The sequence below is a fragment of the Cynoglossus semilaevis genome, chromosome 5 (genome assembly GCF_000523025.1).
Source record: "Cynoglossus semilaevis isolate Cse_v1.0 chromosome 5, Cse_v1.0, whole genome shotgun sequence".
NCBI classification, from domain to species: domain Eukaryota; kingdom Metazoa; phylum Chordata; class Actinopteri; order Pleuronectiformes; family Cynoglossidae; genus Cynoglossus; species Cynoglossus semilaevis.
The window spans coordinates 9,999,317-10,016,356 of NC_024311.1; the positions used below are offsets into that span (position 1 = coordinate 9,999,317).

Below are 17,040 nucleotides of genomic sequence, written 5' to 3' on the forward strand. Positions count from 1 at the left end.
GTTGTCGGTTCTGACAACAACCAGCAGCAATATTCATCTAACACATCTTAATGTGAAACAACAGCAGTGTCTCCAGGCAGCCGAGTTAGATTTCAAAATAAAAATATAAGAAAACATTTATTCTGTGTTAAACTCACATTGACAAATCACTCTTTGATAAATTCACTTCAAATACAGAAATAAACAGAAGTAAAAACAGAGTCCAAAGATCCTCAGCTCAGTGTCAGAACTTTAAAAACAACCATGTGAAGAGCTCACCTGGTCTGTACCAGCTGTCAATCAGTGTCCACTTTAAAACAGTTCAAGAACTTCTCTTCAACATATTCAGTGATGTGGTCAAACAGTGAGAGGTCCAGCAGAGGGCCTCATCTCTTCAGACATTTGTAAACAGCAGTTCTAGGTTCAAGGTTTGGGCGGTGGTGAGTTGTTCTTTTTCTTCTAGAACTAGAATTTCATTCTTAAATTAAACATGTGATGTTTAACAAAAAAGTCTAAGATTTCAGAGTATAAATTCAAATGTGTTTTTAGCAGTCACAGGTGGGTCTGCTATCCTATGGTTGAAAGGCCACAGGGCAGGCTCTGCCATCAGGGGCTGTGTGGGCCTGCCTATGGTCCATGACCCCTATGTTTACTTTTAAATAAAATTTTAATTTTCTTTTAAATCTGCTTAAAATACTGGGAAAGTCCAACGACCTTTATATACAAATTAAAACAATGACCTGACAGGAAACTGGACCTGACAGGAAACTGGAGCGTGAAGCTAGCATGTTGTGAAAGGAGATGCAGTGTTGCCTTATGGGAGTTCTGGTGCGGCTCTACCTCTGTTCTTCTTCTTTCTTTAGGCATCAGGATCGGTACGCTTTCCCATCAGACGCTGGCTGTGGGTGGAATCCCCCTCCTGAAGGACAGCAGGAAATGATCAGAAACAGGAAGTACCTGTCAGTCGGTGCAGCTCAAGGACTGCAGTGTGATGATTGTTGTTAATAATTGATTAACATTGTTAATAACCCTAATAATGTGACTAATATTGTGACCCAAACCCTGAGTTTAACCCGGGCTTTAATCAGTAAACAGCTGGTCAATGGTAACCAGGCTCCTGTTGGCTGAGCCAGCTGTCAACCAAGCTGCTTCACCTGTGGTTAGAACTTTGACCTTGTCGACATGGAAACAATGGTTGTTAGTGAAACCAGAGGTGCCCCTCACCCACCACACACACATACAGACAGACACACCTGCTCTCTGAGGCTCCCACTGCTGCACAGCCCCCTCAGGGCTAATCCAATGACAAAGCAGCGGATTGACAGTCCCACCTCAGCTGCTGCCAACACGGCACATGGAAACCACACTGCCAGGGTGGTGTCCTACAGTTAGTCAGGTGTTGGAAAACAGAGAAAGGAAGTGACAACAGCGCCCCCTGGTGAGTACACATTAGAAACACAAACAGAAGAAACCTTCTGAACTCACATAAATGCGTGTGGTGTCAAAGGGGCAGTCGGCACTGATGGGTGAGCGGGCGTCCACCCGGGTGTCATTACAGCCCGTCAGTAGGCCTCGGCCCTCGTGGGCCACTGTGATGCCGATGGCCAACAGCAGCCCAGTGCAGCAGGCTGCAGAGAGGAGGGCGTTGAGGAACGACACCACCAGGAGGCCTATTTGCTGCAAACCAGGTGGAAATGATGAATGACACTGACGGAGGTGGTGCTAATGCTAGCATCACATTAACAATTAATCAAGACTCCTACCATTTTCAACAGGCGGAGGTTCCTTGACACCAGAATGGCAATAATCCCAGTGGAAATGCTCTGTAAACAGAACGACAACCAATCACAACATCCCTCAGGAATTAAGTCTGAACTGCTGCTGACCAACAAGCAGCTACAGGGGCACACGTGTGTGTGTGTGTGTGTGTGTCACAGATCAACAAGATCCAGGTTCACTTCCAGGTTCTGAAAACTTTGATTTTGTTACTGCAAATAATGTGTCTTTGTTTATCCCAGTGTCAGGCAGAGCAATTAAATACACGTCCACTAGGGGGCAGCAGAAAGGTTTGAGTCAATTCAAACTAGAATCATTATATTTTGTTTCATGTAATTTTACTGCTGTTGTGAAATTGTAGTGTCCTTGTCTCCTAGGGTCCATGTCTTTTAGGGTCCATGTCTCCTAGAGACTTGTCACCTGGACTTAGTTCTGGTTCTGGGTCATGGAAAACCAGGCCAGACTTGAGTTTGTTCACAGGCTCCACCTCTGACCTGAGCTGGACTCTAACCATCGACTGTTTGACTCACCAACAGGCCTGAGGTGACGGAGATGATGTTGGTGACGGTGTACTCCGTGCTGATGTGTTTACTGGGTTTGGAGATGTGGCGAAGGACACTGCCGTGGACAACTGCCCCCAGGATGAAGTTGATGTGTCCGATGAGGATGAGAGCCAGTCCCCTCTTCATCAACCTCCGGGGCTCCTTCTCCTTGTCTGGAAGACAGAGACCAGTACTTCAAATATGATACATATAAACCTAAAGAGAATTAAAACCTCAGCGTTTCTTCTTTTAATGTGCTGAAAAATTCATCATTAAAAAACTCCGATTCAATAATAAAACTTTGACGTGATTGCACAACGACGCCACCATCAGACCAAACTAATTTCATTCAACATGCTGGACTGTTGGCCCCGTTTATACACTGATATCGACTCATGTCGATTAATGTTGCATTGTTTAGATGAATATTGAGTAAGATTGGCTAACACCAACTGACTTTGACTTAGATAGATCAATATTCCCAAATACGGACTCATACCGACTTATACTGACTCATGTCGACCGGTATTTCTTCATTCCTCAAAATGTGACAGCTGATCGAACCGCTTATTTTATTTAAATGAACGAACCACTGAGGCGGTTCAAACGGTTCGGTGCAGTTTTAGGTCTGTGACCAGAGCCACAACAAGGAAGACCATCAGGAAAAGAAGCGTGCGCGCGCACACACACACTTACCAAACGTACACATCTTTCCGTCGAGTCCCGTTCTCTCTGAATCAAATCAATTCCTTCAAAGTGACCAGAAACAGCTAAAACTGCAGCAGTCACCAAGGCCACTGACTGTTTATCCACTTCCTGCTTGACGTCATCAAATTTTACCTTTATGTTACCTGCAGGTTCCTGGACGCAGGGGCGGAAAGATAGAGAGAGGGCGGGGTTCCGTGTCCGAGGGGTCAGCGTGGACAGACAGACAGTCAGACAGTCACTGTAGGACAACACTTCACGTCATCACAGTCACCATGTATTGAACATGTGTGTTACATCATATATTTATTAGTAGTAGTAGTAAAAAAAAAAGTTTCATGTAGAAACGTAATATCTCAGCTCTTTGGATCAAACTGTTGGACGGTTGGTTAAACCAGACTACATCAACTGGTCTCTGGGTTTTTTCTCAACAGGAAGTCACAGTAAACAGGTGTGAACACACCCTGGTGTTCTTTCAGAGCTGATGACCCAGAACCGTGTGAACTTTGGACTCTGATACATTGATAACAGAACAGTGAATAACCTGCTCCAACACCTGCCCCAGAGGGGTGTGTGTAGGAGTGGTTAGAGTCTGTTTGGGTGCAGATACAGGTAGGTGTTTGTGTTTACAGTAGCCTCGGAAACAGAGAATCCACACACACACATACACACTGCTGTGATGACACTATAACACACGTTTTTGGTATTAAAACAGCGCACACTTTTCCCACTAAAATCAGACCAGCTCTTGACACAGTCCGCTATTGCCCCCCTGTGGCTTGATTACGGAATACGCATAGGTCACTAAATACATGACGAAATCAAGAAAAAATGATGTATTTTGCAGTAAGTTTACTAAGTCTGAGGTATTTTTGACAAAAATGAAAATGCTAAAATCTTCACTGAAGGGACCGAGATGGGCAGGATTAGGAATGGCCCCAACAGAGAGAGGTGAGGTGGAGACGGTTTGGACATGAGCTGTAAGCTATAAGTTAAATAATAATAACGATAATAATAATAATGAAAGAAAGAAGGAGAAGAACAAAGAAGGAGAGTTGAAGAGGAAGACTAGTATTAGCAGTAGCAGTAGAAGAAGAAGATTGACGCTAACCAGTCAAACCGGGTTAACTTTTTTATTTTGGTGCCGTTCAAACAAATAGTTGGTCGCTGACCACAGGGAACCACACGACGACGTCGAAGCAGGAAGTTCGCAGAGGTGAACACTCGGCTAACGTCCAGCTCTTGTAACTCCACCAGAGGCAGTGATGTAATGTGGCTCAGAAGGAACGACAGTTGTTTAGAAAACACCACCGTCCTCCGTGTACGAACACGGTGAACGTCAGTGACGCAGTCATCGTCGGTCCTACAGTACAGATAGTTCATGGCCGGTGGAGGGACGGAGAGGTCGCGGAGCGGCACTGGTGGTGAGGCTGCGGGGAGTCCGCACATCAGCCGAGGAGCAGAGAGGAGCGTCGTCAGCCAGCTGTAACTGTTCTAACAGTCGGGCAGTGAGGAGACCAGATCCCGCTGCTCCCCTCCGCTCATGGCCTCTAAGGAGAACGGTTCACCGCTGGGGATGGGAGAGATCATCCAGCTGAACGTCGGTGGGACAAGGTGAGACGATGTCATATCGAATAATGAGTAACGAGGTCGACTACTGCGACCACTCGATTCATCTGCTCAATACTGTCATTACTCCTACTTGTCGACAGTGTCTTCGGCGGCGAGCCAAATATAGATAGTAGGATAGCGGTCATGTTGTCTGGGAACGAGCAGTGGAAGTAGACGTCGTTGTGTGGATGTTTCCTCTCAGTCCAAAAAATACCTCTTGGATTCAGTCAGTCTCCTGTAGACGTCACTTTACAATACAATAACAATAAACATTTTTGCGTCACTTACATCTGTTTACTGCCTTTTTTAGACAATAAACATTTTTGCGTCATTTACATCTGTTTACTGCCTTTTTTAATGACGCTTCACTTCAACATAATAAGTGCTAATAACATCCAGTGTCGTCACATCTCGCGAGAGAAACAAGCAGCATGTTTACTACAAACTCAAAGGAGTTTGTAGTAAAACTACAAACCCCACTACACACAAACATACACAAGTGTTCATGTATTTATCCAGTATTATACTGTTATTTTACCCTGTCCTGTAGTGGTGCACACGGTACACCCCCTCCCCCGCCGTCCCTCTCCCCCACAGACCAGACCGTGTCGTTTTATCTGCTTTGGTGCTGTTAACATCAGCTCATTCATCTATCGTCTAGTTTAGTTTGGTGATGGAACCTGGAGAACGAAGCGCAAAATCTTCACCAAAATGACACGTGGTACACTAACCAACCAACACATTGATGTACCAGCCAATCAGAGCACGATGGGCGGGCTATGTCTTTGCCTTCTTGTTGTTGACAGAGGCTGCAACAGAACAAACAAGGCTAATTTTAATGTAGCAGTCAGACGCTTCTCAAAATAAGATTAAAAAACCTAATTTGTAAAATATTTTCCTTCAAATTTACACAAAAAGTCACTCAGATCAACAGACCTGGACCCCCAACCTCAGACCAGCTGTGCTGTTCTGTGTCATTTAGAATTTAGAAGAAATAAATAGTCCAAAACCAAAATGCATAAACTGCACCACGCCCCCTGCTGGAGGCTCATGCCACTCCTCTGTCACTATAGCAACCCCTGAAGGAGGAAGCAGCTGGAGGTTTTTCTGCAGATGGTTAGAGTTTTGTTTTGTGTGTTTCTGTAGGTTCAACACATCCAGACAAACTCTGATGTGGGTTCCAGACTCTTTCTTCTCAAGGTTGGTTCAATGTCATCAGTACCTTCTTCTCCAACCTAGGTCATGTGACTTTATAACAGAGAGAAACCAGAGTGAACTGGTTTCTAGCAAACACTCTCCTCACTGTTTAAAAAATGTATGTGTGTGTTTCAGTTTGCTCAGTGGAAGAATATCTACTCTTCGAGATGAGACTGGAGCTGTAAGTACGAACTGTGAAGTCTGTTGTCCAGGACCAGGACAGGTCTGTAGACCATGTCACGCAGAGCTCAATGTCAAACCAATCAGTGGCCAGGGATTTGAACCCAACTCCAAACTGTTCTAGGGATAGGGTCTGGTCATCTGTCAGTTCTGTCTACAGACAGAACTAACCTTTAAAGGGGGGACTGTAAACTGTAACTGGTCTACAGACAGAACTGACCTTTAAAGGGGGGACTGTAAACTGTAAACTGACTCTAAACTGACGACAGGTGTGAATGTGCGTGTGAATGGTTGGACTGGAGAACTGATTGTTGGTATCTGATGGTGAATGTGATGGTTTTTATACATCTTTTCAGATTTTCATCGACAGAGACCCCACAGCTTTTGCACCAATATTGAATTTTCTCCGGACCAAAGAGTTGGACCTGCGGTAAGGACCCACAGAACACCAGTGGAGTTGTCACCCGAGTCTGTAGTGAATTATGTTCTGTACTTTAACCTTGACATCAGTTGTCAACAGTGTAACTACAATTGTGAGAAACGTCAACACAAGTAAAAAAAAACAAAAACATCCAGATCAGATCATGACTGATTTTTTCTTCTTATTTCTTCAAAACAATTTTAATTGAATAAATTGCTGTTTTAAATAATGTACCTTATCTTTGGCCACAGAGGCGTGAACGTCAGTGTCCTGCGGCATGAAGCAGAGTTTTACGGCATAACTCCATTGGGTGAGTTTGGTTTCTGTTTGTTTTTGAAAGAGAAGAAGAAAAGAAGGAGTTACTTTAATGTTTCACAGGGAAGAAAACCAGCAACCCCACAAACATGCTGGCTCTAAAACAAAACAAGTGTCCAGAATGTCCCTTAGTGTGAACCTGGAGAAGAGAGGAGTTAGGATTAGGGTCACAACACTGTGACAACACTATGACAAAACAACAGTGTGACTTTCTGCGTGTTTTTTTTACAGTTCAGCGTCTGCTGCTGTGTGAGGAACTGGAGCGCTCGTCATGTGGAAGCGTTCTCTTCCATGGTTACCTTCCACCTCCAGGTAAAAACACCCAGTGGAACATAGACATCAGGTCAAAAGGTTCTAAGAGAAATGATGACATGTTCCTGCTCCACTTGATTGGCAGCCATCCTCGCCCCTCAAACCAGCGTGGCCTCCTCAGCCTGTGAGGAGCGACCTGGTCCCAGTGGAGCTGAAGGCCTCACCTGTGCTGGTCCCTCCCCTCACACCTTTGAGCCTGGCTCACCTGGAACCAAAGAAACAACCAGAGTGGGTGAGTGTCCTGATGAAGGAAGGAGGAGAGTGTGAGAATCAGAACATCTGACTGTTTGAAGTACTGCGTGTGTACAGCTGATCACGTACTGAAGTATAAGCCACACCTCATCCTGTCTGTTCCTCAACCAGGTTCTGTGAGGTACAGTGTGAATGAAGTGAAGGCTAACGCCTAGCTTCTCAAAGCTAATGTGATCATCAGGTTATTGGAGTGGGTTTATGTTGAGATGTTATAGTGTATGTGTGTGTGTGTGTGTGTGTGTGTAGGTCCTGTGGTGGACCCCCGGAAGGTTCTGATTATTGCTGGACACCACAACTGGATTGTAGCAGCTTATGCTCACTTTGTCATCTGCTACAGGTAATACTGCCACCCTGTGGTGGATGGAAATGTTGAAACTAAAGGGCAGGATTATTATGGTCTGGTGCAGCTCATTTGTTTGAACAGTACCAATAAACTTCTGGGCTGAAAAAACACTTTTTAATGAAATACTTCAGACAGTTCATAGTTCATTTGTCACCTGTGAAATGCATGCAGTCCAGAAAGTAAAGCGCCCTCTGGTGTGGTGGCAGGATAAAGGAGTCTTCTGGATGGCAGCAGGTGTTTTCCTCCCCCCACCTCCCTTGGACCATTGAACGTGTTGCACTGAATGCTAAGGTGGTGGGAGGACCACATGGAGACAAGGACAAGATGGTGGCCGCAGCCTCTGAGAGCAGCATCGTCCTGTGGAGTATCCAGGACGGGGGCAGTGGGAACCAGATCGGTGAGTGTGACTGAGGTCCCCCCCGCCCCCCTCCCCACACACACAGCTCCTCTGGAAACAGAGAAGTTAGTGACTCTTCACTCTGCTCCAGGTGTCTTCAGTCTGGGGGTGCCAGTCGATCATCTCTTCTTCATAGGAAACCAGCTGGTGGCCACCAGCCATACGGGGAAGGTGGGGGTGTGGAACGCCGTCACACAACACTGGCAGGTAGGTTCAACATTCAACGTTGTTGGTGGTCAGTGAGCGGTCACCTGACCAACCGACACCACACCGTGTGTGTGTGTGTTGAAGGTGAAACCACTAACATCTATTCTATTTCATAATGTTCTATATTTATATTAAATCAGTATGTAGTGATGAACACACTATACACTAGAAGACTACAGTCAGACTGGTTGTCATGGCAGCAGATCACAACTGCACCATGTGGTTCCATTGTGGTGACTCTGTTTCAGAGATGTTTGACACGAGTCATTAACTTGATTTTTAATTAAATATTCCATTTAATGGTGTGTTCTTTTGTTGAGGTTCAAGATGTGGTTCCCATCACCAGCTGTGACACGGCCGGGTCCTTCCTACTGCTGGGCTGCAACAACGGTTCCATCTACTACATAGGTGCCGCTCTGTGCACACACACACACACACCTGGACCCCTGGTCTGTCAGTCGTTGTAGTTCTGAGTGTTTCTTCTCAGATATGCAGAAGTTTCCTCTGAGGATGAAGGACAACGACCTTCTGGTGACAGAACTTTACCACGACCCGTCCAACGACGCCATCACTGCGCTGTCTGTCTACCTCACACCTAAAACCAGTGAGTCCAGTAGAACTGAACCCAACTGGGTCTCAGTACCTGAGTGCTGGACGGGACTGGTACTCATACTAGTCCAGTTCAGGATCAGGTCCAGCTGATCTCAGACCTGTCTCTGCTGCAGACGGACACTCTGTCTCTCTCTTTGTGTGTGTGTGTGTCCTCAGGTGTGAGTGGGAACTGGATAGAGATCGCCTACGGAACAAGCAGTGGTGCAGTCAGAGTGATCGTGCAGCACCCTGAGACGGTGGGCTCTGGACCCCAACTCTTTCAGACCTTCACCGTGCACAGGAGCCCAGTGACCAAGATCATGTTGTCTGAGAAACATCTGGTGTCGGGTGAGTGGGGGCTCAGAGTTCCACACCTGGGCTCAGCTGACCTGTTCATTGAGCAGATGTTTCTCCATCCACCAGTGTGTGCAGACAACAACCACGTACGGACCTGGACGGTGACCCGTTTCAGAGGCATGATCTCCACCCAGCCGGGCTCCACCCCTTTGGCCTCCTTCAAAATCCTGTCCCTGGAGGAAACGGAGAGCCACGGCAGCTACTGCTCCGGGAACGACATCGGTGAGAGATGTGGGTTTGAAACGGTGGTCCACTAGAGTGTGAGTCTCAGGGTCTCAGGGTGAAGACGTGATCCCGATGTTGGTTTGGTTTACTCACAGGTCCGTTTGGAGAGAGGGACGATCAGCAGGTCTTCATCCAGAAGGTCATTCCCATCACCAACAAACTGTTCGTCAGACTTTCATCCACTGGAAAAAGGTACATTCCGCCATCCTCAGGCTGACCTTTGACCTTTTATGCAGACTTTTATCACGTGTGGTTCTCCTGCGTGTCAGGATCTGTGAAATCCAGTCTGTGGATGGAACCACCATCTCCTGTTTCATGGTGAGAGAGTGTGAAGGTTCCAGTCGGATGGGGTCGCGTCCTCGCCGCTATCTCTTCACGGGTCATGGCAATGGTGGAATCCAGATGTGGGACCTGACCACGGCCATGGACACAGCCAACAGAGGAGAGGAGGGGAGGAGAGAGGGTGAGGAAGGAGGGGAGGGTTCCACTCTCCTGCAGAACCTCACACAGAGTTTTACTGTGTTCCACCTTAATGGGTTCTCCTGCAGAACCTCACACAGAGTACACAGTACTGAGTACTGAGTACACAGTACTGAGTACAGAGTACACAGAGTTTTACTGTGTTCCACCTTGAAAATATCTATCTCTCTCAGTAACCAGTACTGCAGTATTAGCAACTATCAAATACAAAAACACGTTCCTACACTGTTCAGATTATAACCCCCCCTCACCCCTCCCCCCACACACACTAACCCTAACGGTAATAAATCACATCTAAATTTAACAGTGACGTCACTCACTTAGTTCTAATGGCATCACATTCACTCGCATGTCACTAGAGGGAGCCAAAAGTACAACCACTGGTATGCAAACCATGATTGGCTCCTGTGTGTGACAGATGTAGGCGGACCCACGGAGGAGGAGCTGCTGCAGCTGTTGGACCAGTGCGACCTGAGCTCCTCCCGCTGTGTGACGCCGAACATAAGCCCCGCCCCCTCATTACTGCACCACACACGCCTGCAGGAGTCCAGCTCCAGGTGAGAAGAAGAAGAACTTTCACACCAGTGTCTGAAACACACTCCATCATTCTGTTTCTTCAAGAACGCCCTCTACTGTCCGATGATGGTAGTGGATCACACACACAGCCCAACTTCCTCCTGTGTTTTCTGTCTTCCAGTCTGAACGTAAAGGCCCAGGAGCCTGTGTCTGAGGTTCAGGCTACGTACGCAACTGTCAGACCCTACAGAGAGAGCCCCCTGTTGGCCAGAGCACGGTACAACGAGGCTTTTCATAGCAACCGGTAAATATTTTTACTTTAATCCTATCAAAGTAAAGTATTAACAGATCAAAGTAACGATTTACAAAATGGGGGTTCACACACACACACACACTCCCAGAAAACCTTTGACGTCACACTCACACTCTTCTCATCCAAGGCTTTGACTTTCTTCCACAGAGATTTCCAGACCTTCACTTTGAGTGGGAGTCTGGTGGACGGCCCCGGTGCAGGGTCCACTCAGGGCTCTGATACCTGCCGCTCACTCTGTGACTCAGGACTGGAGGACAGTGAGGGGAGGGCTGCTGCTCTGGAGCTCTGGAGATGCAGGGGCATTGGTGCAACTTCCAACCCAAAGGTTGGGGCTTTGAGCAGCGCCGGGGTATCTGGGGGGAGGACAGAGGGTGGTCTGCCTCCTGAGAGCCCCACTCTTGGGTGTCATGTCAGAAAAAAGGTTCATGTAGTGGAGGAAATAGAGGTTGTGGGAGCCAAGGGTGAGGGAGCCAAGGGTGAGGGGGGGTGCAGTGTTGTCAGGAAGAGAAGTGTGCTGGAAGGAGGCTTCCTGGGAAGGAAGAAAGCTCCTCCGGTTCCTCACCTCTCCTCTGTCCCCTCAGGATCTGATGGTGGGGGCAGCGACTCCTCCACTAACGCCTCCCCCTCCCCAACCAAGACAGCCTGCACCTCCCCACGGTACAGGAAGCTGGCCCCCGAGTCGCCTCATCAAGACAGCAGTTTGTGAGAAGTCACTGGAATGATGTCATCAGGAGCCCCAGGTACAGCACACCTGGTACAGTGACCTGTGACCTTTCTAAGGTCAACCAGAAACTGATGATTGACAGATCAAAGACTTGGCTTCACAGTTTAGGTAAATGTTACAGACTTTGGAACCAAACATCGTGTGTGTGTGTGTGTGTGTGTGTGTGTGTGTGTGTGTGTGTTGACGGTGCATTCACCTGATTTTGCACTGACTTTCAGTTAAACTGGCTTCTTTTGCAGCTAACTTAGTCGCCCCCTGGTGGGTAATTGCTCCTCTTACACTACTCCAAAGCTGTTGAAAGTCTTTGAGTTCTTCACCACATGATCAGTGACGGAGCTAAACGGCTGCTTCAGGAGCAGCAGGTCAAAAAAACTTCTAAAATAAAAATACTGAACTGAAACTAGTAAAGAAATACTATGAAGAGGAACAGGTCCTGAAAACACAGTGTCACCCGTTCACTCACAGCTGAGTGTGAATCGGTGTCACAGGACACAGAGACGACATTCAAACTAAAAAGGCTTGTCTCCCATTTTTATCAATAATCCTGTCAAATATGTTGATTACTGAAGTGATCACATGACCATCAGTGGATCAGTGACATACGTCGCCTCAGACACAGGAGAATCATGAGGTTTGTCTGTGACTAACCCTAAACTAATGTCTACAAACTGACACCACCTGAACCCAGATCAGCTGTCAGTCTCAGTCTCAGTCCTGAAACTCTGCTCCTGAAGCTGCCACACAGGGCAGTTAGAACTTCCGTCTTATTGGTTCAGATGGAGTTTCCTCCAGTGAGAGTCTCGTCAGTCGTCTGTCCTCAAAACTCTTCTCCACTGGTTGTTATTTAAGTACTGACTGAGCCTGAGGTAAAATGGTTTTGTTTGTCCAGCTACAAGTCCAGTTTGTTCAGGGCAAAGACACCAGAACCGACTCCTGAGTTTTACTTTGCTGTGTAAAAAAGTCTCATAGTAAAATGAGAAAAACTGGACTGAGATGTTTACTTGTCGACTGGATACTTTATTATAAAGAATATAAATTAAATGTGTGTATGTAAAAGTACTCAAACAGTACACAATGTCAACATGCTGAAGTGTGTTGTTATAAAAACAGCTCCTGTTATACTGTAGCTGTTGATGACTCACAGTATATGCTGATGACACGCCTCTTCTGTTGAATGTACATTACTATTGGACCTGACTTTATCTGCACTTGCACTATTAAAACAAATACTTAATAAAAATGAGTTGTGTCTCAATTGTGCTGAACATTGTCTGTGGCTAACATACAGGAGCTAACGACAAAACTGGACCGCGACACTGAAATGGAACGGACACATTTCAGGTTTTCAGGAACCAAACACAACATGTATTTGTCATTTCATGCAAAGTTGAACCGATGACATCACCACCAGAGGCCACAGAGCGAGCTGCCAGTTGTTCCTAAATCTCTCCTAACTAATGTCACAGACTCCAGACACCACAGACTGGGCCACTCTGGACTGTGTCTGGGCTGCATCTGGTCCTCGGGCCCTGACTTAAATTTGCAGATTTTAAGATTTAATGTAGGATCAACCTCTCTGTGGAGTTCTCTCCCAGGACAGGGACCACACAAAAACTGGTACACAGGTCAAATTAGTGACCACACATTGTCCAGTGTTGGTGTTCCATAGAGAGACAGGAAGTGGTTAAACTGACCTACGATCTAGGAGGAGGAGTGGGACTGTGACAGGAAGAACCCGGAGGACAGATCCACTCACAGCAACTACAACTGAAACTTATTTTGTGTCAAAGAAAAAACACCTCCGAGGGCAAAAGGTCAAGAAGTCGTCAACTCACATCGTTAGCTTCATCAGTGTCTCTGCTGTAGATGTTGTTCTGGTTTTGGTGAAACACAGCTGTTGTGTGTCATCACATTGATTTATGACTTTAATAACAACCCTATGTGCATGTCCCCCCCCGTCACCACAGCAGCTCTGTGTTTCCTGGTGTCTCTGTCTCCAGCCTCTGATGTAGCTGTGAATGTCTCAGTGTGTCCTTGACACATGGACGTCCTCATCAAACACGTGCTGGGGGTAACGCTAAACCACAGATATATCATTTTTGCCCCCCACACAGTAACACACTCTCTGCTAATGTTTGATGACATTCGCCCCCATGACGCTCCATGAGTTTTGGTTATTTTTTAATCTCTTTAAAGTTATGGTCATTAAAGCTGTTCCTAGAGCAGAAATGTTTGTTGTCTGTTGTCTTGAGATGATAAAGGGTTAATACAGTTCATCATCAGATTTCAAATCAGTCGATAATTAAAACGTTTAAATATTTTCACCCTAAATTAGTCGATAATTAATTAAAACGTTTAAATATTTTCACCCAAGAATAAAAGAACATTAACTTTTATGTAGAACGACAATAACAATCAAAAAGGGAATTTAAATTTCAGGGTAATCTGTTACAATTCCTTCGACCAACAGGGGGCACTATGTCATAACAAATGGATATTGGAGAGACCAGTGTTTCCAGAAGCCTATATTTTCTTCTTATTTTTTCTTAAACAAAAACAAAAACAACACATGGAAACAAAGATTAAAGTGAACCAACATCTGGTCCACCCTCCTGTGGAACATTCTTGTCATTCAGATACACACACACACACACACACTTTAACAACCTCAGAATGTCATACTTCAGTGTGCACAGAGTATCTTTGAAGTATCACTGAGAGAGAGAGAGAGAGAGAGAACGTGCAGTTTTTACTTCTTCTTCTTCATGACTGCAGCCCTGAACTGACCTTAGAACTGTTCTCTAACTGACAGCACAGACCATCTGTAAGCTGTTCTCCCTGTGTCTGTGTGTGTGTTCACACCAGTCCAGAAACTTACAGACTGGAGATTAGGATCACATTCACTCAAACATAAACCACCTGACCGTTGGTGTGAATGTGAGTGTGAATGGTTGTGGTGAGCACAGGAACTGTCCAGGGTGCTGAAAACGCATGGCCCAGGATTTAAGAGCATCTAAACCCACGCAGTTTTCTATTCCTCTTCACTGACACCACCTCATCTGAAATAATTCACACGGTTATCTACATGTTGACTGATGACCTTTGCTCTCTAACCCTAACCCAAAGTCCTTTTATCTGCCTTTGCGTCGGCCTTCAGTGGAGTATTCTCAAAAAAGGCCATCGGAGGGCGCTCTTTGGCTGCTGTCAGAGGCCCAGAATACAGGAAAAACTGTTATTAGAAAAAAAAATATATAGTTCTTGATTTGTTATATGTCTATGTATATATTTACACATCACATAAACAAAATATATCACAAACAATATATCAGTAAAAGTATGCACATTTTACTTTATCTATGTTACACATAAATATATATGTACTATATATATATAAATACATTTAGTCTGAGTTGAAGTGTTATTTTCTTCTTATGTTCTCGGTCCTGGCCTCACAGACAGAACATGAGAGGATGGAGTCCCGGGTCTAACTCCCCACATGGTGTCACGCAGTCAAAGTTTCATGTCTTTCAGTGTTGATGGTCACGTTAACGTACACGCACTCGGGCGTGAGCAGCTCTGACAACTCACACCCAGAGTCTGTGAGGGAGGGGCCACTGCTTTCTAGTGGTCTGACTTTCCATTGACATTGACCATTGACATTGACCTGTCATTGACCTGTCATTGACTAGACCCTGTTCAACTCTGTGAACCAGCTGTTGATCCCAGACCAGTCTGATCAGTGTATTAAACTCTGTTGAAGCTGAGCAACAATGGGCCTCAGTGGGTGTCACTGGAGCAGGAACATCTTCAACAACATTATTATCATATTTGAAACACTTTAGCCCCGCCCACAAACTACAAGACAAACACCTGGAGAGAAATGTTAGATTTAGACAAACTCGACTGCAGTGTGCCCCCAGAGGTCAGTTTTATTAAGTGTTTATGATAAAGGCGTTTTTAAATTACCCAGCATGCAAAGGAGCAACAGAAGGATATGAGTCAATGTATCAGACCATCCATCAAAACCAGCAGCAGCAGAGAGAGCAGAACCTTTTCACCATGCAACCCAACACCAACATAACAGCATAACAATTACTATTTGACCTTCATCTAGGAGTGACACACACACACACACACACACACACACACACACCGTCGTGCTGCTATCCTTTCCAGGACTTTGCATCAACTCCTTGTCACTTACAGCCCAAACAGAACTTTACACCAACACTACCCCACTACCCCCCCCCGACCTCAACATGATCTGCATCTGAACTTTAACCACAGACTGGTCTGTGAGGTTCAACACATCAGGACCATGAGGACTGAGGTCTGTAGTCTAGACTAGTAACACACACACACTCCTCTCACTAATGTGACTGTGTTGTGTGTGATCGGAGGATCCCCCCCCACCATCGCCCCCCGGGGGTCAGTTGGGGTGGACATTTGCATGTGTAAGTCATCTGTAGCCTGTCAGAGGAAGTGGCGACAGCAGATGGATGACACACGCCTTTGTTTGTGCTTTATTGTTTAGTGCACGTACGCTGGTGCACGTGAGTGTGTTAAGAGCTGAATTAACCTCAATAATGGTCACACATCCCATGATCAATCAGACTGATTGATCTAAGTGACAGCACAGATGCACAGACAGAGCAGAGGAGAAAGAAGAACGGAAGATGAGGGAGTCAGAATGACGAGGGTGAGGCTGGGGGTGAGGCTGAGGCTGGGGGTGAGGCTGAGGGGTGAGGCTGAGGCTGGGGGTGAGGCTGGGGGGGAGGCTGAGGGGTGAGGCTGAGGGGTGAGGCTGAGGCTGGGGGTGAGGCTGGGGGGGAGGCTGAGGGGTGAGGCTGAGGCTGGGGGTGAGGCTGAGGCTGGGGGTGAGGCTGAGGCTGGGGGTGAGGCTGAGGCTGGGGGTGAGGCTGGGGGTGAGGCTGAGGGGTGAGGCTGAGGCTGGGGGTGAGGCTGAGGGTGAGGCTGGGGGTGAGGCTGGGGGGTGAGGCTGAGGGGTGAGGCTGAGGGGTGAGGCTGAGGGGTGAGGCTGAGGGGTGAGGCTGAGGGGTGAGGCTGAGGGGTGAGGCTGAGGGGTGAGGCTGAGGGGTGAGGCTGAGGCTGGGGGTGAGGCTGAGGGGTGAGGCTGAGGGGTGAGGCTGAGGCTGGGGGTGAGGCTGAGGGGTGAGGCTGAGGCTGGGGGTGAGGCTGAGGGTGAGGCTGGGGGGGAGGCTGAGGGGTGAGGCTGAGGGGTGAGGCTGAGGGGTGAGGCTGAGGGGTGAGGCTGAGGCTGGGGGTGAGGCTGAGGGGTGAGGCTGAGGGGTGAGGCTGAGGGGTGAGGCTGAGGCTGGGGGTGAGGCTGAGGCTGGGGGTGAGGCTGAGGGGTGAGGCTGAGGGGTGAGGCTGAGGCTGGGGGTGAGGCTGAGGGGTGAGGCTGAGGCTGGGGGTGAGGCTGGGGGGGAGGCTGAGGGGTGAGGCTGAGGGGTGAGGCTGAGGCTGGGGGTGAGGCTGGGGGTGAGGCTGAGTGTGAGGCTGAGTGTGAGGCTGAGGGTGAGGCTGGGGGTGAGGCTGGGGGTGAAGCTGCGGAGGGGGGAAGGATCCTATCTGTT

General features: G+C 47.2%; 2 protein-coding genes across 7 annotated transcripts; one reads left to right on the top strand and one right to left on the bottom strand.

Annotated features, from left to right (window-relative positions):
* Positions 1-89: 89 nt before the first annotated feature.
* Positions 90-3,147, bottom strand: krtcap3 (keratinocyte associated protein 3). Of its 3 annotated transcripts, none has more exons than XM_008310396.3 (6): positions 2,994-3,147; positions 2,286-2,470; positions 1,743-1,802; positions 1,465-1,656; positions 1,233-1,361; positions 834-898 (listed from the first exon to the last, which is right to left on the bottom strand). In XM_008310396.3, the coding sequence occupies exons 1-6, from the start codon at positions 3,004-3,006 to the stop codon at positions 839-841; spliced, it is 639 nt and encodes a 212-aa protein (XP_008308618.1). In that variant the 5' UTR covers positions 3,007-3,147; the 3' UTR covers positions 834-838. The 3 variants fall into 3 exon arrangements, with proteins under 3 accessions (XP_024911424.1, XP_008308618.1, XP_008308619.1); XM_008310397.3 differs by lacking the exon at positions 2,994-3,147 and adding an exon at positions 2,797-2,935; XM_025055656.1 differs by lacking the exon at positions 1,233-1,361 and having other exon boundaries at positions 90-898.
* Positions 3,148-4,087: 940 nt separating this feature from the next.
* kctd3 (potassium channel tetramerization domain containing 3) lies at positions 4,088-12,698 on the top strand. 4 transcript variants are annotated; one of them, XR_003049731.1, is made up of 21 exons: positions 4,088-4,616; positions 5,760-5,813; positions 5,946-5,991; positions 6,347-6,420; positions 6,663-6,721; positions 6,958-7,038; positions 7,124-7,270; positions 7,537-7,627; positions 7,840-8,030; positions 8,122-8,237; positions 8,558-8,645; positions 8,725-8,841; positions 9,006-9,176; positions 9,252-9,416; positions 9,506-9,602; positions 9,680-9,873; positions 10,309-10,447; positions 10,588-10,710; positions 10,867-11,044; positions 11,301-11,551; positions 11,683-12,698. XR_003049731.1 is itself a non-coding variant. In XM_008310400.3 (20 exons), the coding sequence occupies exons 1-20, from the start codon at positions 4,546-4,548 to the stop codon at positions 11,439-11,441; spliced, it is 2,343 nt and encodes a 780-aa protein (XP_008308622.1). In that variant the 5' UTR covers positions 4,088-4,545; the 3' UTR covers positions 11,442-12,698. The 4 variants fall into 4 exon arrangements, 3 of the variants coding, with proteins under 3 accessions (XP_008308622.1, XP_008308620.1, XP_008308621.1); XM_008310400.3 differs by having other exon boundaries at positions 11,301-12,698; XM_008310398.3 differs by having other exon boundaries at positions 10,867-12,698.
* Positions 12,699-17,040: the final 4,342 nt, after the last annotated feature.

Excerpts from the sequence above, each read along its gene's own strand:
- kctd3 (XM_008310398.3), top strand. The coding sequence starts at position 4,546 with ATGGCCTCTAAGGAGAACGGTTCACCGCTGGGGATGGGAGAGATCATC. Across the intron at positions 6,421-6,662 it reads ACCAAAGAGTTGGACCTGCG|AGGCGTGAACGTCAGTGTCC; the intron begins GTAAGGACCCAC and ends CTTTGGCCACAG. Across the intron at positions 8,238-8,557 it reads CCGTCACACAACACTGGCAG|GTTCAAGATGTGGTTCCCAT; the intron begins GTAGGTTCAACA and ends TCTTTTGTTGAG.
- krtcap3 (XM_008310396.3), bottom strand. Across the intron at positions 1,362-1,464 it reads TTGACACCACACGCATTTAT|GACACCACCCTGGCAGTGTG; the intron begins GTGAGTTCAGAA and ends GACTAACTGTAG. Across the intron at positions 899-1,232 it reads GTGGGAGCCTCAGAGAGCAG|GAGGGGGATTCCACCCACAG; the intron begins GTGTGTCTGTCT and ends GCTGTCCTTCAG.